We start from the raw sequence: 25,631 nt of genomic DNA, 5'->3' as shown, positions 1-25,631 counted from the left end.
ATCTGAATGTCCCCATGGAGCAAAGACAGCACTCCCTTTCCAGACTTGTCCCAGCATCTCTCAAGGAGCACCAAGTTCATGGGCAAAGACGGCTACTCCTCCCTCTGCACCACCATGCTGGCCGTGTGCAGGAAACCGAAGGTGGACTACTGAGGAAGCAGGGTGTGAAACAAAGAACCTGAAGTTAGGAACTTCATGTGTGCACGGGTGCACGTTACACAGCTCGGGGATCAAAGCAAGCATGCCCACACTCGTACGCTTTAAAATCACTCTCAATAACCTGAGAAGAATGCAAAGCACTGCTCAAAACTAATCATTTTAAATAAAAAGTACAAAGAAGGAAAATAAGTGAGATGAGGTTTAATGTCAGAAATCCGATGAATTTTGAAGGAAAGATTCAGCATCTGTGTGCAAGCCGGTTGCCTGAGTCTGTTTCTGCTGCTATGACATATTATACCTACAAACCTAATACTATGGAGGCTGAGACCTGGAGGATTGAGGTTCAAGACCAGCCCAGGCAAATCATTCCCCACCTCCAAAATAACCAGAGCAAAAGGAACTGGAGGATTGGCTCAAGTGGTAGTGAGGGTGTGGCTGGAAGACATATCGGCTTTTAATTAATTGATATTAGATGGTTTATTTCGTTGATCTTTAGAACAAGAGGTGTCATCTGCAGTTCTGGTGTAGGGATCATTACCAGATCCCAGACAATGAGCCTCATGGGATCTTTGCGATGTTTCGGGGGATCACAGACCTTGAGTCTGATGGCATTTGGGGGAAGTGGGACGAATGAAATGTTACGTTGCTGAGATGCAGGGCTCAAGGAAGTTGTCTAGGAGCCCAGCAGCCCAGGATCAGACATTAGGGATCTGGGTGAGGCCATGACTGAGGAGTTCGCTTCGGATCTCTGGGAACTTCACCTCCTTTCTTCCCTTCTCCTACCCCCAATGTCCTTCACACAACCTCACCAGCCCTATCTTTTCCAAGAGCCTCAAAGCATGGCTGACCCAGAGCCTCGGCTCTTCGTTCCCATAGCACACCAGCCTGGTTCTCTCCTGACCTTGACCTCAAAGTGGTGAAAACATGCCAATCTCCTCTGCCCACGTTAGGTCTGTGTCCTCGCTGTGGTGGCGAGCTCAGAGAAGTTCTGGCTTTGATTCCTGATTTCAAGGGTCTTACAATTTAAGAGCGGGGATGGGGGGTGCGGGGAGACCCCCAAAAAGGCTTAAACATTAACTTTACTTTTGTAGGTAGGGCAAGAGGGACATGTAACAGAGTGTGGGTGCTGGCGTCCCTGGAGGAGGTGTCCAGAGGAACCAAATGGAGGAAGGTCGCCTGGGGACCATAAGCCTTGAGCCGCACCTGCAGGATTTGGGAGGAAGGAGGAAGGAAAACACTGTCCTGGTGGGAACACGCAGGAGCCCAGTTAGCAAGAAGGGGACACAGCATGTCTGCGGGGACGCAAGACACAGGTCTGCCACCCATGTCAGGAAGGTCTGCACATGGTGAGTGAAGAAAGACGGGGAAGAAGAGGAGCCCTGGGAGCAAAGCGTCACCCCACTGCCACACTGAAGCCTTCCCAGCAGGGCAAGGGGACTTCTTTCCAACATGAATGCACAGATCACAGCTATCCATGGTGCTGTGAGCATGGGAGCAGTAAGACGGCTGGTAGTTTCTGCAGGGACTGAGCAACACAGAGCTGGGTGGCACCAGCAAGCAGAGCAGGACAGCCCACCAAGCCGGGATATGCGAGCCCGCTGAGCTGCTCCTTGGACACTGCTCTGTGTGGCCAGGGGCTCCACAAGCCTACAGGTTTGTCCAACGCTAATACACAAACATTTCAGAGCAGAGGAAGAGGCCTTCTGAGTTGGGGACAGGGGACAGTGGATGTTGGCCCCATGTGCTCAGAGGCTGTCTACGACCTTCCTCAAGGCAAGATGCCCAGATGGTGTGAAGAAGGGTGCAGTGGGAGAAGCCCCCAAGAGCATAGAACTGAGGGGGACATTAATCTGTCCGTGAATGATGGACTAATTAGGCCAATTCACAGGGTCAGTGACTCCCTTCTGATTACAGCTGCTCCCAGGACCAAGGCAGTGGCAAATGAAATACGGAGAGGCCTTCTTTCCTCTCCCCTGCCCTGTGGGCTCTCACACCTCCCTTTTCCTCCTTGTCTTCACACAGGGCTGTTACCTGGCGGTGGGAGGGCTTTGGTCAAGCATTAAGAGTTTTGGACTTCTGAGTTTTGCTGGGATATTTGTGGGTGCCATGAAATTAACTTCAGTATTTTACAAACACAATACAATATTAGATGTTACAGTAACAAGTTGTAATTGTATCAAACATTGATATTGCTTCTCTAAAAACCAACAGCCAGAGAAGCAGGCCTGAGATGTATTACTGGGGCCTCAGTTCACTCAACAAGCCATGTCTCTTCCTATAGTCACCACCCAGGGCGGGGTCTGTACTCCAGATGTCCGGTTTCCCCTGGACTTCCACAGTCTTTTCCCACATCCCAAATCTGACCATATTAAAGACCTGTCATATGAACAAGGCTCCACATAAATGAATGGGAGAGAGCGCGAGTGGGTGGGACCTGTCAGTATCTACAACTAAGGTGTAGTCACTGGCTCCTCTGTCTCCAGTTATCAGAAAGATTCCCTGTTGGTGAGAGCTAAGTGGTGGGCAGCCACTTAGGAGAGAAGGGAGTGTACTATTCTGGTAAAGGTGGAGGCCAGGGGCCATGTTCTTCCAAGCACCAGCTGCTGTGAGGACAGAGGGTGAGATCAGGACCCATCTTTGGGGAGGACACCCTCTACTGGGCATCCCGAGACACCAGAGCCCCAGGAAAGCCACTCCCGTCATCCTGAGCGGGAGCTGCCCTTCATGGCCTTCCTCCTGCAGTGCCCAGTGGACGCAGCTGGTGGAGGGAAACAGCAAGTAATCTTTGTCCTTAGGTAACACTGTCAGTTCCTCTTGGACAGTCTCCCATAGTCAGATCTTGAGTTTGAAATTTTATCTTATTGCTGGTTCCTCTTCTGAACAGCTGAGAAAATAGTTAATAGGAGAGAATTCTGTCGCAGCAGAACAGCTCTGGTCCTTGAGGGGACACACTTTAATGATGGTGTCAGAGCAGGAGGGGCCTGGGGTCTCCTGGTTCCAGCAGTGGAGATAGTTTGAGGAGTCACCTGCAGTGAGCACAGGGCAGGCCCTGGGGATGGGCCTGTGGCTGTGAGCAGAAGAGGCTGACTTCATCCCAGGGTGACAGGCGCCCTGGACGCCAGGAGCCTTGGAGTTCAGGTCCCACCTGCAGTGTCTTGTATGAACTGTGTGGCTTTAGTCACTGAGCTCCAAGACCACATGGCTGCAAAGTAGAAGAGTTCTTCCCTGGTGTGCCAAACCTCTTAAGGAATCTCTGCCTCCCCCGACATCTCAAAGGCCTCACGGAATCAGAATGACCTTGCCTGGGGTGGAGTTCAAATTCCTACCCTAGGACCCTGAGGCTGGAACTGGAAGGGTTGTCATAGCTCTTCCAAACTCGCCAGCCCAGCTACCGGGCTCTGTTTGGCTCTACAGAGTGTGCACCGGCTCCCAGCCCTGCAGGCTCCTTGGAGAAGTGTCAGCAGTGCTGAAAAACAGAGCGGTTTCCTCAGACTACATACCGGGAACTGCAATTGCTCTGCAACTTTCTGTGCCTTCCCCTTATCCCCGAAACGTGGAGTTGTTCTCCAGGCTACATTTCCAAAATTCCCCTCTATAAAGGATGGTGAGCAAAACAACACAGTGCGCGTGGATTTAGCTCGTCAGCATGGATGTCTTCAAAGTGGAGGAAGGTACATAGTAACTGCCTCCCACAGTAGAATCACCTGGGAGTCAGGTGACACACCCAGGCCACCCTCAAAGAAGTGACTCACTGAAGCCTGAGATGGCCGTTTTTGGTTTGTTTGTTTTCAATTATCCTGGGCCAGCCAGGGCTGGAAACAGGTTCTGTCCAATACTGACAGAACCAACAGCTGATTCCCTCAGCTGGGAAGAAAGAGATTGCTGAATAGTTCCGGCCTTTGACGGTTATTCCATCAATAAAAAGATCTGGTGTGATCTCCAAAAGTATTTCAGAAGGTAATAATTTTCCTTGAACATTTTTCATGAAAATCAGAGGGCATGGCTCTCCCTTGCTACTTTTATTTTTGCAAAACAAACAAATGCACACCCCAATACCCCGCAAAGTTGTGTGATTTTCCAGGAGCTGTTGAAAATGCAGTGGTTCACGGGCCTCCTCGCAAAGATGACATCCTGCCTGGGGACCCTCCTAGGTCAGCTCAGGTGGCATGCAGGTGTTCTGGGGGAGGGGGAGCCAGATCACCAGGCTCTTTTCCTTTGCCCTTTCACTCCTCCCTGGCAGCCTCCTCTTCCACCTCCCGACTTCCTGCCAGGACTCCCCCAGGACTGTCCCCAACCCGCGCCCTCCCTCGCCGCGCCTACTGCGCACCAGGCCTGCGGGGACAGGTGACCGCGGGTTGGTGACTGAGGGCCCCACGGTCCCCGTGCCCATCAGACTGGACTCACCGAGGGCGTTGTCACAACAGAGTGGTCCTGGAGACGTGTGCTCAGTCCCGTGTGCACAGCCGGTCCCGCTCTGCCCACTGCTGCCACCTCATCAGGGAAGGCACTGGGTCTCCTTACTGGGTCATTTTCTTGCTTGGAGGTTTTGGGATCTCGCTCTGGCTCACCATGGCCTGAAATGAGTAGCCCCACAGGGCGCCCGTGGTGCACCCTAGAAAGCCAAGCACTGTATCCTGAGACGGATGCTCAAAACAGGTCAATGCTACCTCACAGGCCAACCTTAGAAATGGAAGCAATGCCGCGGTTGATTATTCAGTCATGGTTCCATCCTTTAAGCTGCTTACAGAAATCCAGGGCCTGCCACCAGGAGGGCGCAGCTGGCATGGTACATCTGGGGTAGGGAAAAGTGTGACTGAGTCTCCATGTGTCCAGGGGCCATGTCTGGGCCAGGCTGGGTCTGAGTCTGCTGGTGGCCTGGACCAGCTGTCAGAGCTTAACCTAGGTCTACACTTGAGCCCAAGGATTCTTAATGGTCCCCTGGCCTTCAGCAAGTGACCGCTATGATAATTGTTCTAAGGATGTCACTCTACCGCTGGGTTAGCACAGAGGTTCCCCACTAAGCAGATATTTGGCTCAAAAGAATTAATGGACAGCGTTTGTTCTTTTCCAAACAATTAACAAGGGTTATCCCTTGTGGGGTTTTTTGTTTTGTTTTTTTTGGCAGCATGAGAGTTTGAACTCAGGGCCTCATGAGCTCTTAGCCCTTGAGCCACTCCACCAGCCCATTTTTGTTTCTTCGAGATACAGTCTCACAAACTAATTGCCCCGGCTGGCTTTGACCCTTGATCTTCCTGATCTCTGCCTCTTGAGTAGCTGGGATTACAGGTGTGTACCACTGGTGCCCAGCTTAAAGTACTTTTTTAGGTCATTTTAAACATTATCTTTAAGAGGATTTAGGAATGCAATAAATTTTCCTTTCTTTCCTGAGTCTTTTCGGTGACAATTAGAAGAGTGAGCATCAGGTGTCCACTGCAGTCATCCTACCAGGAACCTGGAGAGCTGGTTCTGGTGCTCGTGGATTAGTCAGCTTTTCATCACTATAACAAAACACCCAAGATAATCGACTTATAGAGAGAAAAGGGCTGTTTGGGTTCATGGTTTTAAAGATTTCCGTCCCTGAGACGGGAGATTCATTGCTTTTAGACCGCTGGTGGGGGTACCAGGTGGCAATGGTGAGGAGCAAACCACTCACCTTGCAGCCAGGAACTGGGTAGGTTTTCCCTCCAGGCCACACTTCCAGTGACCTAAGGATCCACTGCTTGGACCCCTTTCTACCAGTCCCACCAGCTCCCAACAGGGCCACCCTGAGGACAAGCTTCCAACACAGGGGCATTAGGAGGACAGTCAAGATCCAAACTACTGGGGTACATGAGGAAAAGAGCAACAACACCTGCCCCAGCAGAATGCTGGCCCTCGCCTCCCCACCCCCACCAGACGGGCCGGGCGTGCTGGGTCACAGACTTTGTGTGCCTTTCTATGCACTGGCTGCGGCAGCCGCTCCAGAGAGACGCAAGAGGTACTTCCTGTAGCTCTGTGTTTGTTTACCTCACCAGAAAGTCATGGTTACCTGGTCACCTGTGAGAGCTAAAGGACTGTGTTATCCTCCCCCCACCACATACACACACAACTGAACCTTACCAGCATCCCAGGGCAGAGGGTACATCTAAGAGGAACTGAAAAAATGAAACCATTTTGAAGGGGATTTCTTTACTGCTTACAAAACAAAAAGTCCCCTCGCCCTCACCCTCTCTGTCCTTCAAACCCAGGAGAGATTGTATGCATGGAGATAGGAGCAAAGTAGCCTCCTGCTGTGTGATGGTAGGCAAGTCCATCACCCTTTCTGGGCCTCAATTTTCTCATCTGCTAAATGGTACCTAACTCACAAGGAAGTCAAGAAAGTCAAATGAAGTCATTGTACATGCCGTGCTTGGAAGCAAAGTCTAGTTGACACCAGATACTTCATAAGTGTTAGTCATTATTGTTACCTTTCTCTACTAAAAGCAAAATAAAAAATAGCCATGGTAAACAATTTATCTAACAAGATATTCTGTCACCTCATTAAAACAAAAAGTTCAACTTCACTACTCATCAAAGAAGTTGAGTGAAGTGTCTTTTTGTTCTTGTTGCCTATCAAATTGACATTTTTTTTAAGTGACAATGCCAAGTCTCTCTGTAAGTGGGAAAGACATCCTCAGACCCCAACTGGAGGGCACGTCGGTAATCTCTCCTGAGAAAAAATCATCCAGACAATTCAATGTGTCCTCGCTCCTAGACCCCCATTCCCAGAAGTGATCCCAAGAGTAATCAGAGCTGTCCATAAAGACATGCAAACATCACTCCTCACCCAAGTGTGCCTTACACTCATAAGGACCCAGACACCGGGGGCACTGCCATTCTAGGGGCATTTACAATGCCCTCCAAAGAGTGGGTGTGAGCTCAGTGCTGGTTTAGAGAGTTTGTGAAGTAAATGTGGCCGCAGGGGAAGCCCTTGGTGATGTGTGAGTTTCCCTCTACAGGTGCACACTGTACGCTTTTTAAATTTTTTGGATGGGACTGGGGTCTGAACACCTACTTACAAAGCAGGTGTTCCTACTGCTTGAGCCATACCCCCTGTCCTGCACACTCTCTAAAGTGGACACAGGACAAAGGAGGCCACAGCCAGAGGACAGAATCACGAATAACCTTCATTTTCTGTTTTACACAGGTTAGCTTTCCCCAGAATTTTTACAAAGAGGAAAATGCCAAAGCATTAAAAGAGCATGAAGGCGGACACTGGTGGCTCACATCTGTAATCCCAGCTACTCAGGAGGCAGAGATCAGGAGGATCACAGTTGGAGGACAACCCCGACAAATAGTTCTTGAGATCCTACCTCGAAAATACCCAACACAAAAAAAGGGCTGGCGGAGTGGCTCAACCACTGTGAGCTTCTTGTTCCTTCCTGGGCACAGGTGTCACAGCCACTTTCCTGGGTCACCCTGTGACACTGCCACATGCCTGCCGCTCCCTCCACCTCCTCTTCTCTTTTCTGACTTTGTGCCTTTGTCACTGGAACAAGGAGACAAAGCAGAGGAAATTGCTGAGCACTGTCCAGGTCAGGGCGTGCAGGATCACTAAGACCAGTGCCCAATCCCGTGCCAAGGGATCGGTTCCCTCCCAGGCCACTGTCCCCAGGGGCACAGCTGTCATCCTTATTCATTTCTCTGAGGAGGACAATGAAATGGGGGGTGGGGGGCTGACATAACAAACTGCAGAGTTTCTCTTGATAAAAAGTGAAGGGATTTTTTTCACTTTCTGTGTTTAATTATCTTAAAAACCATTCCAAATTTTCTTAAGCCACTACTGAAAGACACTCACAGTTTAGCAGACAATTGAGCAGTGTGCTGGCTTCCTTTCCTCCTATATTTGCAGGGACTTGGCAGAAAGAGGCTGGTTCCTGATGTGCCATGTTTGCAGGGTCCCTGAGGCAGCTGGGTGCAGAGGGCATGATGGCCCCAAGAGCAGAGAATTCCTTCCCTGACACCTGACAACCATGATTTCAGTCCTTCTCTCACGGAAAATGCCTACTTGGTGCTCCTGGGTCCCACAGGACTCCACGATGTGTCCCCAGCCTCTCATGCCTGGGCTGTCCTCGAGGCCCTCCTCACATTTTCTTGTGTCTCAGTCCTGCCGTTAGCTCGTCCCTCTGCCTGGCCACTCTCCCTTCATGTCTGATTGGCTGGCCCTGCCACCTGAAAGTCTTCGCTCAGAGTCACTTGCCGTGACACCACTGGGCACATCACGTCCTAACACACAACGTGTATTATTATTTCTCGTCTCCACCATTGGAATGCAAGCCCCGCAGCCATCTTGTTCAGTGACTCGGCCAGGGCTCTCAAGCCAGCACCGAGCATGTGTTTGGCATTTGCTAAGAGGTGATCATGGTGCCGTGTGGTGCATGCAATGCATGCAGGGACCCTTGGGAGGGGTGGCAGGGGATGTTCATTCAAGGCTCTGATCCTTGTTGTGACCTTCTGCTCTGTCCTGTCACCTGGCTCCCAGGCCTGCTCTGACTTTTTTCGGCTTTACCCCCTGTTCCTTTTCCACCCGTGACCTTCTAATGACCTTCCCCTTTGATGGTGTCGAAGCACAGCTGACTTCCAGTGCTAACCTAGGGGAGAAAACATTTCCTCTACCCTCTAGGTTCAGTGGCTGGGGGCCTGTGGATGAACTGAGAAAAGACAGACTAACAAAAGAATAGCACACAAATGTCACTACCTCAGGCATCCACTGGGAACACTTGGGGACAAATGATTCACAGGGGAGGTTCAGATTTGGGGTCAATACACCTAATTTAATAGGGGACAAGAATGGGAAAAGGGCACTTTATGGAAAACAAAAGACCTTTTGGAAAGATAAAGGGCTCTTAGGAGAAATGCCAGTCTGTGATATTCTGTTATGGCACTGGACAAAACAAGGGACTTCACTTCGGCTGAATCTGCCACAGCCTTCCAACACAACCTGTGAGCAGACAAGCGCCTCAACAGGGCAACCCAGACAAATTTGTGCCTCTACATTCACTGAGCAGTCAGCAACATGGACGAGCTGAGCCTCCGAAGGTCAGTCAGTGGCCGGAGACAATGCGAGGGACCTGTGGGGCACCTTCGGTACTCCATATGGGATGTGGGTTTCCGCCACATCTGGAGACAGATCTGAAATGCTGGCCTGCAGAGGGAAGAGCGACAGGACTGTCCATCCGCGGAAGCAACTAAGCACCTGGAGCTCTCAGTACCGCGAGCAGCCACCCCAGCCCCGCAGCCCGGCCGAACTCACAGCTTCTGCTTGCTCCTTTGCTGTGACCGTGGCCCACAGGACTGCCATGTTCGTGTTTGGACGATCACACAATGATATTAACTTGAGTCTGTTTCCTTAAAAACAGTCTCTGAAGGCGTTTCCCAGGAAGAAGTATCAGGACAATTTTGAGCCTTGGCCAGTTTGGCTGAACTTGGGGCACAGACCAGCAGGGGGCCTTGGGGACTTCATGAAGCCCGGGTCAGTGTCTCCTTCTCCCTCCCTCCCGACCCACCCCACTCACAGCCTCTCCTCCAGGGAGCAGAGCAGTGAGGACGGTGGCCTCTCCTGACCCTTTCCCTCCCTTCCCATCTCTTCCTGGTCCTGCTGTTCCTCCACACCCACGCCTTCTGGAAGGTTCTCTGCCTGCCCCTCTGTGCTTGAACACACTCTAGTCACCTACCTCAGAGCAGCGAACCACCTCTGGGTGCCCCACGCATGCTTGACTGTTTTAGGGCAAAACTAGGGCTCCCCAGGTGCACCCTAACCTGCAGGCTGGCTCAGGGAGGGTGGCCCCAGAGAACGGAGAGAGCAGGTGCCCAGCCTGTCCCTAACAGCCTCGCCACCCGGAAAGCTCAGATCTGCTACGTCCTGCCCATCTCCCCATCACCTCACGCTCCCTCTACTCAGCTCCTCTTTTCTTTCCCCAGCTTGACGCATCGCATCGAGGATTCTAGAACAAGGTAACGTAACCTAAGAAGGGCACACACAGAACGGATGGACATCAGCATGCCCGCCTTGCCCTGCTCGTGCTGCCTGTCCACGTTTTCTCAGGCTGCTCGTCCCCCGCCCCGTGCTGATCGCTCTGTGATGAACACTTTTCTCAGATCGTGGCAAATTTCCCATGGTTTGTGGAAGAGGACATGTGATTTCAATGAGGCTACGTCCCCAGAGGTGCTGATCGCAGCCCACTTTCAGGAAAGCTGTTCTGGAGTGAAGGTCAGGTAATCTAACAGGACTCCCGGGGTGGGGTGGGGTGGGGTGGGGCACCCCCTGCACCCACCTGTGCCCAGCACCATCTATGACAAGACGAGCTCCAGGGACGTATTTGAGTCTTAGGGTCGGCAATTGGCTCTCCACCTCTCCCCTGCTTCTCTGCAGACCCGGGATGGCACGGAGCAGGCTTGCATTGCGCTGGAAGTGGTGAGTGGAGCCTTTGTTTGAAGTCCCTGTTGTCTCTCTGCCATGTGGCGTGTGCTCTTTGTCCCTGTGCATGACGACACCATGATGACAGGGTTCACAGACAGCAGCCATTGTTTCAGAACTCTTTGGCTTGATTGTCCCTGTCTGGCATTGTGTTATAATCAAGGCTCATATCCTGGGGCTGTGCCAAAGGATTAGACACGATGGTGACCAGTGACAGTGGGGACCAGCCTACCATGAGTCAGGCCCAGGCCTCAGCACTTGGAATAAGCAGGGGTCCACAGTGGCCATGGCTGACTGAGGACCCTTCCTGAGATCTAAGCCAGGCAGCCCAGCTTGTGTGCTGCCGCCGCCTGCCTCACCATGAGCCTGACACCTGCATGCATGGTCCCCTCGGGACCACCCAGAGTCCCTTGGCGCCTCTTCCTTCTCATTTTTCCAGCTAGTTGGTTTCATCCAAGTGTGTCTTTTAAGCAACTCCCAGGAATAAGGACCCCATGTTTTCATGATTATAAGTGTCCCCATCTGGCTCCCTCCACTGTGAGACGAGTTAGTAAAACCAGTCCTTTTCTGTAACCCTGAACAACCATCTGAACTCCAAATGGTGCTGGCTCTGCTGTAGAGAGACAGAGTGACAAGGACACAGTGGGAGGTTGGTGAGAGTGGCTCCCTGGGGATCCTCACCTAACCAACAAAATGGGACACTCCTTTGGGCATGTAATGGGGGAGGAGGCAGGGTCGCTGCAGACTGTGACTGTGGACTGCAAGTTCCAGGTGTCAGCACTTCCACATCATACAGAGTCCCCCTTACCTACTCACAGGCCAAGAGTGACCTGGCTCGGTGGTGACAGTGAGACCTGGAATTAAAGCTGATCCTGCTGGATGTTACAAGAAGGCCAAGGGTGCGCTGACCCACATCACCGGATCCCAGGGCCAAGACACTCACTGAAGGCCAGCTGTGACTGCGCAAGGCACCCAGCTTGGTGTGGGGGGGCGGGAGGATGCAGGATGCACTGCTGAGTCCCGCAACCATGCACGCTGGACTCCCGTGTACGGAGGCGAAGTGTTTCCACAGCACACTTGGACTGAGTTGGGAAGTTGCTACAATTCTTTCGCTGAAAGAAATAAAAGCCAAGACCCCCTTACCTTCAATCTGATCTTCCTCTTTTTTGTTTGAAAATTGAAAGAATTCCATTTCTATCATGTGTGTATCAGGTGTTTTTCATGTTTGATGACCTAGATATCGGCCACAGAAAGGATTTTTTTCTAAAATAACAGAAGAAAACCTTGCTTAGCGCCCCCTCTGGCATGGTTGACAGTAGCCTGGAAGTGCTGAGGACCACAGCTTCTGTCTGCAACCCCATCTGCACCTTTGCAAACTCTTAGGATCCGTGGTTATAGCCCTTCTTTCATTCCTGATCTTCATTCGTGATCTTTTACACAAACCGACTATGGAAGATACAGAGGCAAGTGTCAAACGGGACAGTGACAAGAAACAGCCTGGGCAGAAGGCACCCACTGAGACAGACGGAGCTGGCCTTCTCCCTGCGTGACCCCTCCACACTCCCTTGGCTGCAGATGCTACAGACACTTCAGAACAAGAGCCAACGGCGAAATAAACACAAAGGCAAAAGTAAGAGGGTGAGGGGTTCAAATAAAATCTAGGTGAGAGACCCTGAACCTGCTGAAATTTCCTCCCCGTTAAGCAGGCCGTCTTACCTCCACGCTGTCGTCTAGAGAAGATAAAGCTTGCAGTATGGGTTTTCTGGACTTCAATAAAAACGCCTCTCTCATTAGTATGCTTCCGAAACTTGCATGTATGTGTGTGTGAATATGCACGTGTACAAGTCGTGTGTGTACATGTGTGTACTTGGGTACGTGTGTTATGTGTGTGTACACAGGTGGAGGAAGAAACTGACAATATTATCGGTCCATTTGTGGTCATGAAGTCGTGAACAAATCCGAAATCCTGGATCATGTTATGGATTGAATTGTGTCTAACCCAAAAGTCACAAGTGGACTGCATTTAGAGATAGCATCTTTAAGGGGGTAATTATAGGTAAGTGGAGTCACAGGGGGACTCAGACCCAACAGCTCCGGTGTCCTTATAAGAAGAGAAAGAGGACATTGATGTTCCCTTTCTGGGAGGACACAGCTAGAATGTGGCCGTTGGCAAGACAAGAAGAGAGGCCCTTCCAGGAACCAACCCTGCTGACATCTTGACCTTGACTTCCAGCCTCCAGCACTGTGAGACAGTAAACCTCCATTTCAAGCTGCCAAGTCTGTGGCCCGCTGTTAGGGCAGGCAGAGCTGAGTAACACTGACTAACCACTGGCTTTCCTAAAGCCTAGCTCAATCTTAGCTGTGTGTCCTCGACCCCAAGTCATTGCTCTTGGCTGACACCTTTTAACAGGTCATATCCTTCAGGTGTGTAGGAAACCAGGCCTGCTAGCTTTGCCTCTCAGGGGCCTCCATCCAGAAGAAATAGTGTAAATATTTTCCGAGTAAACAGCCCATTATTCTGGGGCTGCTGGGAGGCTATTCCCCCAAATATTCTATAGATGTGCTAGTTTGTTCATAAAACCACCTCACACACAGCTCAGCACATCCTGGGTCCTCGGAGTGAGCCCCTAATGCCCTGAGGAAACAACGGGCTGGAGACATGGAGCCAGGTGTGTTATGTCAGCACTGAGGTAGGAGCCATTGTAATTATGACAACAGAAGCAGACTGGGAAGACCTAGAGTATCAGTCAGCAAGGGGGGGACTTGGGATGACGGGGTCTGAGGCCTGGCCTCCCCCAAGTGGGCATCCAGCATGCAGCGCCATCTCTTCCCACAAGGATGCTGGGTCCTGGGGGCTAATGAGGCTGGATTCTTGTTGGTCACTGCAGGGTACTTTCTCTACCGTGAACACACTGGGCCAGGAAGCGGCAGTGAGCCCGCAGAGGGGAGGCTGATTTTGAAGACAACGGTGGACTTTTATGTTTGGACACAGACGACCTCCACTGGAAGGACTTCCTAGATCCGCTCTTAGATTTCTTGCTCTGCAGAAGGGATCCTAAGCCCCTTCTGCACAGTCCGTCCCTCCCACCAGGATCCTTCCTGGGTCTCATGAATTCAGATCTCTATCTGGGTTTGGGGTCTGGGAAGTCTGTACATTAAAATGTTTCCTGGTAATTTAGTTGTGCCCATGCAGCATATGCAGGAGGCCCCAGGAACCAACAGGCTATGGATGACACCAGTGGCTCGCAGAGTGCAGCCCAAAGGCGCTGAAGGTTGTATTTCAAATACCAAAAGTCTTGATAGATACAGCCCACATAAGACTTTTTACCTTCTTTCAAAAATTTCAAGAATCTAAAGGGGACTTGGGAATCTGAGTGAGATGGCTCACATCTGTAATCTCAGCTTGGGATGTGGACAGAGGAGGATGAAGGTTCAAGTCCAACAAGGGCAAAAAGGGAGACCCCATCAAAAGAACAAGCCAACTGTTATAGTTCACTTCTGTTATCCCCGCTGCTCAAGAAGTATTGGTAGAGCGCCCGCCTAGCAAGTCCAGGCCCTGAGTTCAAACCCCAGGACCACCATCACCAAAGAAAAAGAAACAGAGAAAGTCTGGAAATAACTGTATAATTTCCCGGGATTTGGGCCAGTGTTTGCTCCGTGTGTGAGCAGATCGACGCACGTCCTACAGTTGAGCCACGTGTTTTGGAGGTCCCAGGTCATCCACTCCAGAAGGTGGGCCGGTCCAACAGGGCAAAGGTGCAGTATTATCTCCTTGGCTTCTGCTGGGACTGATGGTCTGAAGAGCATTAATGCAGGGGACAAACTGCATTTCTCCATGACACTGTTACATTGAAACACTGAAATACATGACAATAATTTTGGCTAGGAAGAAGTTTGTTTCTTGAGAAGGGGTAGTGTTTCTTTGTTATTAGATCCTGAAGTCATCTAACTCATCACCTTTCACCTGCTTCTGCTACCAGGAAACTCAGGGCTGAGTTCTGTGGTCAGGACGTAAGTGATACAGTGTGAGATAAGAAGGGTTTTCTTTTTTTTTTTGGGCAGTGCTGGAAATCGAACCCTGAGCCTGGAAAATGCTAAGCGCTCTCCAGTACTCTCCCCAGACAACAGACATTTTTATTTTTTAACCCCTCAGGGAAATAACAGGGAAACCCAACCAAAGGTGTGCATTACGTAGAGAGGGAAAAACATTAGATTTGCACAGGGGAATGCCAGAAGGTGATGTTTTTTGAGTAGCGAAGAATTTTTTTTTTTTTTGACGTAGTGAGAACTTCAGGGTTGACTATGAACTGGGTGACAGGCAGACACCATCCCAAGAGCCTGCACTCTACCCCATGGCAATCCTTGCCAAGACCACCAATGTTCGGTCAGCCCCAGTAAACAGAAGAGGGAACAAAGACCCAGTTCAATAAGAAACAGCTGACAAATGACAGCTTCATCAGAATCAATTCCGGCCTCCAGGCAGGGCTCCCAAGCCCACTTTCCTTCTGTGTGGTGCTTTCTAGGTGCCCTGCTGGGAAAGGCTCAGTCTCTACACTGGACCGTAGGGCCACCACCCTCCCAGACCACGGAGGCAGCAGCCCCTCTTGCCATCAGTAGATGGACAGAAGCAGCACTGGTCTGAACTATGGTGTGCCAGACTTCCCACAGGTCACAAAGGCACGCATTTGTTAATGCAAGGAGCAACTTTTGCTGTGTTACAGCCTATGGCTTTACGACTTCCTTTGAACAATAACCACAATTGGCTAAAATAGCAAAGGTACAAAATTACAGTCTCAGAGTAAGTTTCATATACCCAGACCTACAGATCACCGATCCTAAGCTGAACAGAGGAGAACCACAAAACTAAAGGCCCTGACATTCTGCGAATATCTACCTTGCATTGTCAGCTATTCTGGAAGGAAGCAGAATTGGGTCCGACATGGTGAGCCTCTGGAACTGACATGCACGTAATGCAGACACGATTGTCCCCTAACCTCACATTTGAGGCTCCACTCTGGGATGGGAGTCAACCTCACTCCTTGCTAGGGGATAGTACAGTTATGGATGAATCTGACAACACTGCCATCACTTATATATATGACACACAGAGAAAATGGTTTCCAATCTTTCTTCTGGGGACCCTTTCATTTGTTTTTTTTATAGGAACTCAAAAGATTTAAAGCCAAATTGCATGGGACAGGGAGTGGTGGTATACACCTGCAATCCCAGCTACTCAGGAGTTGGAGGTAGGAGGATCACAGTTCCAGGCAAGCCTGAGAAAACTTGGCACAAAATCTATGTGAAAAGCAAGCTAAAAGCACAAGGCTCAGGAGTGTGGCTCGCGTGGTGGAATGAGGTCCTGAGTTCAATCCCTGGTACCTTGAAATAAGTAAATAAATAAATAAATGGATGAGTAAGCAAATCACATTTATTAAGTGACATTCCCACTTTTTTGGCAATCTGGTAGTCATGGCCATTATTTAAATGGACCCTGTAACTTCTGATTAGCATGCCTGGCCAGTTTAGAACCATTTCAGGCGAAAGCAAAACATTCTAGTGAGTGTTTACAGGAGTTCATCTGGGGTCCCCAGTTCCTAAAGCATACAGGAATCAGAAGCACTTCTCCTTGTTCTGCGGTACTCGTTTTTAGCAGTGTATTTGGAATCAGCTCTGTGAGAACTCACATTCCCTCAGAAGTTTAAGTGCCAAGGTCAAATAGTCTTATTCTGGCCTGGACGTGCGATATTTGCGACAGGCTCGAGTGTTGACTACTTGGTCCCCAGCTGCTGGTGCTGTTTTGGGAGGTGGTGGAAACTTGAGGAGGTGGGGCCTAGCCTCAGGGAGGGCATCATGGGGGGACCGACTTGGCCCTTACCCTCTCTCTGCTTCCTGTCTGCCATGATGTGTGTGAACTGCTCTCCCTGCCTCACCTACCATGATGGAATGAAACCATGAGCTCAACGAAGAGTTCCTCCTTTTATGTCATTTACACCAGGCATTCTGGCACAGCAATGACAAAGCCAACACTCTTGTCACTAGAATTTGTCATAATTCTTCAAAACCTAGTAGTGATTAAAACCACGTGGTCTTTGCCAATCCCAGGAAGACCCAGGGCCCCTGTGGAGAGACCATCCCATAGGAATTTGATACCTCCAACGATCTCTTTCTGATCTGTTTTCAATATCCTCCCCAAGAAGAAACACAAGTCATCACATTTCTCTTTTATTTAAATAGTAAGAAATCGTAGTAGAGTGACTTACAAAGTGTTCTCAAAATATCAGCAACAGCAATGAAGACACCCAAGTGTCATGTGCAGACCTGTTTCTTACTGCAGGTCACTAACCAGGGCAACAAAAAAGGTCCCCTCATCTCCAAAGTGAACAATACAATCTGGAAGAATGTGCTTAGCTTCCTGTGGTGCCATGAGGCTAGCCGGAGGATGAGAGGAAAGATCAAAACAGACACAGACTGGGACAGATGGACAGACAAAGAGGCAGAAAGCTGCTCGGCAGAGCTGGCCACCAGGAAAGCCTCCCCACGACTACTGTTACCACAACCAAGGGCAGAGGTTACTGGATGCAGGTGAGACCAAGTTGTTTGTGTCCACCTGTCCCACCCCCAGGCAAGCCCTGCTGTGCTCCACGGGCAGCCGGAGTTCATGGTCAGGGGTGGGAATAGCTACAGAAACAGATGCCTCCAGTTTACTCCAGCAGCACTGCTAATTGTGCCTGGCTGGTGTTAACTATTTTAAGTAAAAGAAAATCTATTTTCCCAGCTTTCAAACAGGGATCAGAAAAGAGGAGTTACTTTTGTTTTCGCAACTCATCTGGTGTCTGATGGAGCTGCTGCTGGACTAAAGGCTTGTGCCTAGAATGTGAGGGAGAAAACATTGAGATCAGAGCAAAGATCGCCACAAGAAAAGTATAAAATTGGTTTTAAAAATGTAAGGCTTCAATTTAAAATATAATTAAGACTTGACACATCAAAGTCTAACAAGATAAACATTAAATTGGTTAGAGTTTTATAAAATAAGTAAAAAATTGAGGTAATGTATTACTCTTCTATAGCCAGTCTTATGTGATTAAAACATTTTATTTCCTTCTCATGCTTAGGATTAAATCCACTGATAGGCATGGAAGAAAAATCTAGAAATCAGCCGCCAGTTAGTGGGCAGGGCATGGCTACTAAGAGGCAAAGGAGTTTTAACATTTATTCAAATAATAAATTGAGTTTTAAAAGTCACTATTTACAAACATACAAAGCCACATGTCACTGATTTTCACAGTGATTAGACACTAAAAACCTATCTGAACCTCCCCTCACCCTCAGGACTTCCTGGTTTCCCCTCCGTTGAACTGCTCCTGCAGCCAGAGCTGTCCCACACATCCCTCCCATCGTGACTGTCCTATCTAGTGCAGGAGCCCCTGCAGGAGCCCTCAGTAAACACCACACTTTTAACAAAAGCCAACCCTCCTTCCTCCCCTGCTTTGAGCCAGGTGTTGAAAACAATCTTCACACTGTGCTTCAGAAGATGCGTGTGTGAGTGTGAGCGTGCGTGAGAGAGCGGTTACGCATGTGTGATTGTGTACCTGGGTGCTGCGCACGGTAGGTGATTGTGCGCGCGCATGCACACAGATGCATGGGCTGTTAGCGTACCTGTGCACATATGCAGTGTGTGTGAGCACACAGCACGGATCCGCCAAGATCCCCCTGTGGTGACCACGAGGCCACTAGGATGTTGGAGACTGAAAACTAGTGAACTTGCCCCAGCAATTTTCTGACTTGGGAGAGGTCAAAATCATAAATGTAGCACCACATCCTAACTCTGCGACAGAAGCCAACCTCTGGGCCACCTACCTTCCTGGAGGTCACCTCTGCTCACTGCAGAGTGAAACCAGCAGGAGGGGGTGTGGCCGTAGGTCAGGCCCCTTGAACAGAGGGACTCTAAACACCCTCGGTGGGGGCAGGAAGGCATCTTCACAGCCGCCTCCTCCCATGACCCTAAGGATCTCTGAGGGTGCTAAGAGGCCAGCTGGCACAGAGGTGGACTTCTGGGTGGAGACTTCAGCATGGGAGAGAGACGCCTTAGCCTGCCCAGCAGCGGAGCAGTGTGGGCAGGAGGTGGGCGACGGTGCGTCTGTGTCCCGCGCAGGCCTACGTAGCTCACAGGTGCCCAGGACGTGGGTGATGGACTTCAGAGGAGGCTGTGGGTCTCCCATAAGCGCACCCACCTGGGGCAGGCGTCCAGGAGGAGGTCCTGTCCCTTGCAGGTGCACCTGGCTCACAGCTCACAGGGTGCTCAGGTGTGGCAGCGAGTCTAGGTGCCCGGTGCGGTCCCGCGCGGCGGCCGCCGACTCCACACCACGCAGCCACTCGGTGCACTTGCGCACCAGGCCCTCGTCCAGCACCTCGGCCTCCTCCTCGTACTCCACGTCGTCGTACTTGTGCCGCTCGTTGAGTAGCGACACCTTGAGCACCGGACGCAGGTCGGCGGGCCGCGGCCCTGGCGTGGCGGCCTGCAGGCCCCCGGGCAGCAGCTGGACGCGGGGTAGCGGGCGGCGGGCGAGGCCCGCGTCCGGGAGCGCGTCGGGAGCGCTGGTGGCGCAGCCCCTCCGCAAGCCTGCGGCTCTGGCTCGGGGACAGGGGGCCAGCGGGCGCCGGGGGTCGGCCAAGGGCGAAGGGAAGGGCCTGCGGGGCCGCGCCAGCAGCTGCTTCTCCAGGTGGCGCCTCTGGATGACCAGGATGGCCTCGGGGGTGAGGCTCAAGGAGAAGCGCATGGCGTCGTCGGGCTCGGCCTCCGCCCCCGCGGAGGTCCCCGCGAAGGTGGCCCCCGCAGGGCTGTGGCCGGGGCCGGCTCGCCGGGGCGTGGCGCACGTGGCCGGGACCCCCGCACGGCCCGGCGAAGCCTGGTGCGGGGCGCGCGCAGGGGCCGGCGGCTGCGTCCTGCCGGGGACAGGGCTGGGGTCCGGGCCGCGCCGAGCCGGCGGCCTCTTCAGGGTGGCCGAGGGCCAGGAGCTGGAGAGCGGCACCTCGGGCCTCTCGGGGGGCCTCTTCTTCTTCTCCCCGGCCGCGGCGGGCGGCGAGGGCGCGGGCGGCGCGCAGGACCTCCGGGGCAGCTGGCGCGCGGCTGGGACCCCCGGAGCCCGGGCGGGCGGCGGTGGCGGCGGCGGCATCGGCGGGAAAGGCGTGATGCCGCCGAGCGGACGGATCGTCAGTCCCCTGGAAGGAGAAGGGCGGGTCTTAGTCCCCGCGCCCGCCCCATCTGTGGCCGAGCGGACCCGCGCGCCCTCCACACCCACCTGCGGCCCGTCACCGCATCTCCCGCTCCTCACAGCCGGGGCCCCAGCGAAGGCGCCCCCTCCCCTTCGCTCCCGTGCGGCCGGGCTCCCCCGGACTGCGTGTCCCGGACGGACCCTGCGGGCACCGCCACCGCCGCCCGACCGCGCGCGAGTCCCGGCACCGCCCGGGCCGCAGCACCGAGACGCGCGGGGCTGGGCGCGGGGGAGGAGGAGCCGGGCGCGCTCGCGGAGGTCGCGGCTTCCAAGTCCTGGGCTGCGCCTGCCCCGCTGGTGTCGCGACCGACTGTTGAATGCCGGGGACAAAGTGCCGGAGGGCGGCGGGGGCGGGGAGCTGGCGTGCGGCGCCCCCGCGCTCCCCCGCGTGTCTTCCACTGGCCGAAGGTGAAGTCCATCAGAGGCGGGGAGCAGGTAGGGCGCCCGGATGGTGCAGCCATCGCTGGAGACCCTGCGCGCTGGAGAGAAAATGCTTTAAGATGGTGGGAAAGGAATCGAGGCCACCTGGCTGTGCGGACTCCACATTGTGGAATCGCAGTGAAGGCTGGCAAGACTGGAGCGGGGAGCGTTGAACAGTAACCATGGTTTCACTCGTACACACTGTTGCTGCCACTCCTTAAAGAGCTATTTTAAAATTAAAACTTAATTTTCATTATGTGAATGGGCAAAACGGTGTGTTACATAATCATGGCAGGAAATATTAGGCATTAAGCTGTTTTATTGAGTGATGATTAAACAAAGCAGTATGTTTATCACTACAGCAGTGATTCAAAATGGATGAAACAAGTCTTTGTCCTCAGTTTATATTCTGGTTACAGAGCAAGAGGACATTCTTACAATATTCACGTTTGTTGAAAACATCAATAACGCAACAATTAGAAGCAATGCACCAAAACGCCAGGAGCAGCCCCTGTATTTCTAAAGAATAATTAATTGCCTAGATATAAAAGAATGCTGTCAGGTTTGCTTTCTTGGGCAAACTGCCTACTGGATCAGGTTGTGATGGCTCAGTGCACAGGCAGATGAGGGGGACTTGATGTGTCCATCTGGACAGTCACTGGGCCCCCTAGCCCTGCAGAGCAGCAGATGGAGGCTCTGGGCACAGGGCAGTCAGGGAAGCATGGGTGGTGGGAACGTTTCTTGCCAGAGCTACCACAAGTTGATTTAGGTACCACAAAAGCCACCAGAATCTTCCAAACCACCACATTTGCATTCTCCACGAGCTGTGCCAAGACAGGTCTCCTACTCACAACTGCCCTCCATCCCTGTGGGGGTCTCTAGGTGGCCAGCCTCCACTTGTGGGCTCAGACAGCTGGCACAGTCCACCTCAGATCAGGGTGGAATGAAAGCACACGAGTTTTATTCCAGGTTTTAGTTTCAGCGTGGGTGTGGGAATAAATGTGTACGCAGAGGCATGGGCTGACAGACCTGTATCAGCAGAGGACTAGGGGGCAGGGGGCAGACACCATCTCTGTGGGTACAGCAGGAGAGGCAGACTATGGAGGAAAACCAGCCAACAGCTGGACACCTGCACGTCATGTGTGGATCCAGTAGTTCAAAAGCTGTGCTGGCATCAGTGACAGTGAGTGCCTAGTGTCTGTCCTAAGTCAGGATGCTTCAAAGTGACAGTGGACTGAGGTAAGGGACAGACGTGGGGTGGCTGGTCTCAATGGTAAGAGCTAACATACGGATGAAAGGCCATGTGCCAAGGACTCCGAACTCTCACTACTCTGTCCATTGTACAAGGAAACCAGGGCTTTCAGAGGTACATCACCTGCCCGGCATCACCCAGCTCTAATGGGGTGTCAGAGGTGAGACAACCCCAGGTGCAAGTCCAAAGCCAGACTGGACTATTAAGGAGAAGGAAGAGTCTGCTGGCAGGGGACTGGGCTGAGAGAACCCCAGCCCCAAAGCAAGACATTTGGGATGGATAATCAAGAAGAGAAAGACTATCAGACCAGAAGCTGGGATGCTCCACACCCTTCGGAGTGACAGTTACAGCAAAAGATGTGGACCTGCCAAGTCACACCAAGAGAAGGTGACCAAAAATTGATCTCACAACAGGTGACACACAGAAAAGTGATTACAGTCAACAAATACAGTCAAACTTAACTTCTAATCTAAATGGGATTTTCCTAACATACCCAGAGCACAGTGGCAAGGGTTTGTGTACCGACAGTGAAATTCAAGTCCTGAATACTCGGGGCAGCCCAGCCTATCTGTTCACAACCACAGCTTGGGGTTCGCCTGGCTACACACGGTTACATTTCGTCCCAAGGGCATTACATTTCCCACCACAGATAAGCTGGCTAATTGGAAAGGCCGATAAGCAAAACTAAGTGATACGTTTAGAACTGGGCACGTTTTTCATTATGTCAGTAATTTTCAAATTAAATCTGACTTTGTAATTTCAAATGTAACAATTATCACTTCAGGAATTAGCATGATCCCCCCATTATCCCATCAGAGTAAGTCTGTTAGCACAAAGACTTTTCATTACAACAGCCCTAAAGACATTTCCAGAATGAACAAAACGTTCACAGACAATATTTCAATCACTAAATAATCAGGAAGATTACACCCAGGCCCACACAGCATCAGAGGGCTACAGCTCCACAGATGTGAATTGCCTGAGCTGAGAGTCACCGGGGCGCGTGGGAGGCCCCTGTCCAGCCCTGGGCCTGGATTACAGGAACCATCCATGGTGGACGCCTGCTCATGCAGCAGCATGAGCACACCAGGGTGCTTGATTTGTTTGCCAGTGAATAAGACCAGGGCCGGCAATCAGATTAGAAGACCAGGAGGTTGGTCATTATTCTAGAAAATGTTGAACTTTGTTCTCATTAGCTCAATTCCTTGGTTTCGCCAGGCACATAATACATGTACTTTCAGAGAAACTTCAAAACGGTAAACATTTCTCATATTTTCTGGTGTTTTTCTAATTATCTCCTCATCCCATACCCCACACTTTGTTCTGTATTTTGATCTAAATAATTACACTTGATACAGCAATAAGTACTCAAACATCTAACCTAAAGCTGAACCAGAATTTTTTCTTTTTTTCCTTCCTTTTCTTTCTTCTTCTTTTTTTTTTTTTTTTTTTTTGCAAACTCACTCAGGTCTTTGCACTTGCTGGGCAGGCTCTCTACCACTTCAGCCACACCTCCAAGCCCTTTTTGCTTTAGTTATTTTTCGAATAGTGTCTTGCTTTTATGCCTTTTTCATTCTAGACTGTGATCCTCCTATTTATGTTTTCTGTGTAGCTGGGAAGACAGGTGCACACCACCACACACAGCTTTTACTAGTTGAGATGGGGGTCTCAAAATTTTTGCTCTGGCTGGCCTTGAACATCAATCCTCACCACGTCTGCCTCCTGAATAGCCAGGATTACATACACCAGCCACTGTGCCCAGATCTAAACCTGAATTTTAGACAGGATAAGCTAATCAACTATCCCAATTCCCTGGCAGTTTCCATTCATTCTATTACATCAAACACAAACACTTTCCCCACAAGGTTGGGAGTTTAACTGGCTCCTCATTCCCCACAAAAGCATCTGATTTTAAGCTGTTCCTTAAATAGTTCACCTGAAAGCTAGAGATGGTGGTACCTGTAGGACATGACTCTGGGTGGGGGATACTGAGAGAAGCAGGTGGGATGGAGAGTGCACTGATGCTGTCAACCATCCTGCCACACTGTGCTGACCATGGTGTGCACTTGGTTCTCAAGGGAGCTGGGAAAATTCAATGACAGTTTTGCAGAAACATTGTACAAGCAAGCATGCTGCAGCCTTAAATGACCTCAGGAGCGTTTCCATAGGTAGTTTCACACTTTGAGAGATGATTTAATCAGTGTTTAAGGGAAGAGGAGGGTGAAGTCCATGTTGGGGATCTGGCATGCCAACAGAAACGTTAGCTGTCTCTCTGCCTCTGCCCCTCCCTCTGGCACTGGTTGCTCCCCGAGATGCCTCCCACTCCCCACCCACCACCCCCGCTGGAAATCCGAGTTCCCATAGGTTACCTGGGTCACAGCACACAGACCTCTCAGACCCCCAGGATCTGAGAGGCTGCTACAGCCCAGTCAGGATGGCTGTCATCTGTCACCAGTATGGCACTGTGAAAACCTCACCCTGTCAGGGCCAGGCAGAGTGGCCCACACCACTGACTCTGAGACCCGGCCCTAGACATACTTTCTCCCTCGTGGCTTCCTTGGTAGCACTGTGGCATGAATTCAACACATCCTGGTCTCGAGGTGTGTAAAGGCCCTTCCTCTGTGTTGGACTGCAGCTCCTCCAGCAGATGCCCACACCCTTCCTTTGTGGCCTATCTACTGAATGCTACATGCCAGGCACTGCCCGCTGACTCCTCCCAGCCGTCCTGTGGAGTCACTAGTCCAACCACACATAAAACCTTTTTTGAGATGAGGAAACAGGCTGAGTGGAGTGCTGATCCAAGCTGGCACAGCATGGAGCCGCCCCTCCCCCTTTTCAGATGCTTACATGGTGGTGGCTGCTGCGATTCTAGTGAGGGCCACCTGCCTGGGAGCCAGCTACCCTTCCTTGGACTGCTGCTGCAGCCAATAGCCAGACGCACCTCAGGTCTCAGGGGCTCATGCCAGTCACCTTGCACACCACGAGGATCCCCCAGCACCTTGGAAAGGCAATGGAATAGTAAACACAGAAATACAGAATGTTGCATACAGAAATACAGAAAGCCTGTCTTATCTGCAGATTTATTACACATGGTTTTGACCACATGCTGTCAAAAAAAAAAATTTCAAAAACAAAAATTTTAAATTCCTGCACTCTCCAGTCAATCCCGTTGTCAGTTGTGTAAAATTGTCCTGTCATCTGCTGAGTGTTTCCCTGACCTCTGTTTTGTGAAAATATGCCTCCTAAAAAGTCAGGTAAAAGTTGTGTACTCAATTTAAGTGATAAAATGAAAATTTTAAATTTCCATGTCTTTAATAGAAGTTTGAATGGCGTTATGGAAAAATGAACCAAGCCTCCGCAGGACAGCACTGCACTCTACACACCCTGAGCACTGTTTTCCCTCCACAGTGGCCTCCTTGGAACCAAGGGTCCACTGTACTATGGGGGGTAAAGGTCATGATGCCCCCCAGAGCCTATGCATGGACCCATCGTGGGCCGAGCATGAATTCTTCTCAGGGATGCTCCCTGCTCTCACGTGCACTGATCTCAGGTGGCTGGCAGACACGGTCCTGGGACACACCACCATGTGACTAGCACCTGTCCGTGCTGCCGACCAGCTGAGGAGCTAGCTACAAAGCAAGGAGAGGGCACGGTGGGCCGAGAACAAGTAGGGTGGGGACAGACAGTGCAGTCATGCTAAGGCCTGACTGATGTTCTGAGGCCAGAGCTCACCATGGCCACAGACCTTTTCCTGGGGCCCCATCCTGAAGGATTATGCGGGAACTAAGTCGTGGGGAGTTCTCTGGCTGATCAAGAGAGACTGACTAGTAACTTTCACACTAAAATAGCTCCGCCCAGGACATTCTGGCACAGGCTGCAGCCAACCCTACATATCCACTTGGTTGAAAATACAAATGCAGCCTGTCTCACACTCCTTCCCATGGTGGTCCATTCACCCGCCCCCCCGCCCCCCCTCCCTGTACGTACCCCTCCTCACCCTGCAAGGTGGAGATGGGGCAGAGACAACTGGATCTGCATGCAAACACCGACTGTGCCGGGGATCCACCAGACACTAGTCACCCTGCACATGCAC

At 51.4% G+C, this 25,631-nt stretch overlaps 1 protein-coding gene and 2 long non-coding RNA genes across 4 annotated transcripts; all 3 read right to left on the bottom strand.

Annotated features, from left to right (window-relative positions):
- Nucleotides 1-2,304: 2,304 nt before the first annotated feature.
- Nucleotides 2,305-6,321, bottom strand: LOC141420654 (uncharacterized). Its single transcript, XR_012445165.1, has 2 exons — nucleotides 4,564-6,321; nucleotides 2,305-3,625 (listed from the first exon to the last, which is right to left on the bottom strand). It is a non-coding gene; the product is annotated as an uncharacterized lncRNA (long non-coding RNA).
- An 834-nt stretch (nucleotides 6,322-7,155) lies between these two features.
- On the bottom strand, nucleotides 7,156-10,629 carry LOC141422552 (uncharacterized). The gene is made up of 3 exons (XR_012447178.1): nucleotides 10,452-10,629; nucleotides 7,976-9,322; nucleotides 7,156-7,666 (listed from the first exon to the last, which is right to left on the bottom strand). It is a non-coding gene; the product is annotated as an uncharacterized lncRNA (long non-coding RNA).
- A 6,171-nt stretch (nucleotides 10,630-16,800) lies between these two features.
- Nucleotides 16,801-25,482, bottom strand: Prr18 (proline rich 18). 2 transcript variants are annotated; one of them, XM_074070591.1, is made up of 3 exons: nucleotides 24,386-25,482; nucleotides 19,894-20,345; nucleotides 16,801-19,813 (listed from the first exon to the last, which is right to left on the bottom strand). In XM_074070591.1, the coding sequence occupies exons 1-3, from the start codon at nucleotides 24,627-24,629 to the stop codon at nucleotides 18,758-18,760; spliced, it is 1,752 nt and encodes a 583-aa protein (XP_073926692.1). In that variant the 5' UTR covers nucleotides 24,630-25,482; the 3' UTR covers nucleotides 16,801-18,757. The 2 variants fall into 2 exon arrangements, with proteins under 2 accessions (XP_073926692.1, XP_073926703.1); XM_074070602.1 differs by having other exon boundaries at nucleotides 16,801-20,345.
- Between the last annotated feature and the right edge of the window lie 149 nt (nucleotides 25,483-25,631).

The sequence above is a fragment of the Castor canadensis genome, chromosome 1 (genome assembly GCF_047511655.1).
Source record: "Castor canadensis chromosome 1, mCasCan1.hap1v2, whole genome shotgun sequence".
NCBI lineage: Eukaryota > Metazoa > Chordata > Mammalia > Rodentia > Castoridae > Castor > Castor canadensis.
The sequence above is the reverse complement of the archived record's forward strand: the minus strand, read 5'-3'. Positions and strand labels throughout refer to the sequence as shown.

What these genes read in the sequence shown, in the direction of transcription:
- Prr18 (XM_074070591.1), bottom strand. Translation starts at nt 24,629, where the DNA reads ATGTGTAATAAATCTGCAGATAAGACAGGCTTTCTGTATTTCTGTATG. An exon ending in ATCGCAGCAGCCACCACCAT is followed by an intron (nt 20,346 to 24,385) that starts GTAAGCATCTGA and finishes TTTTCTCTCCAG; the next exon opens with CGCGCAGGGTCTCCAGCGAT. An exon ending in GATGCGGTGACGGGCCGCAG is followed by an intron (nt 19,814 to 19,893) that starts GTGGGTGTGGAG and finishes TTCTCCTTCCAG; the next exon opens with GGGACTGACGATCCGTCCGC.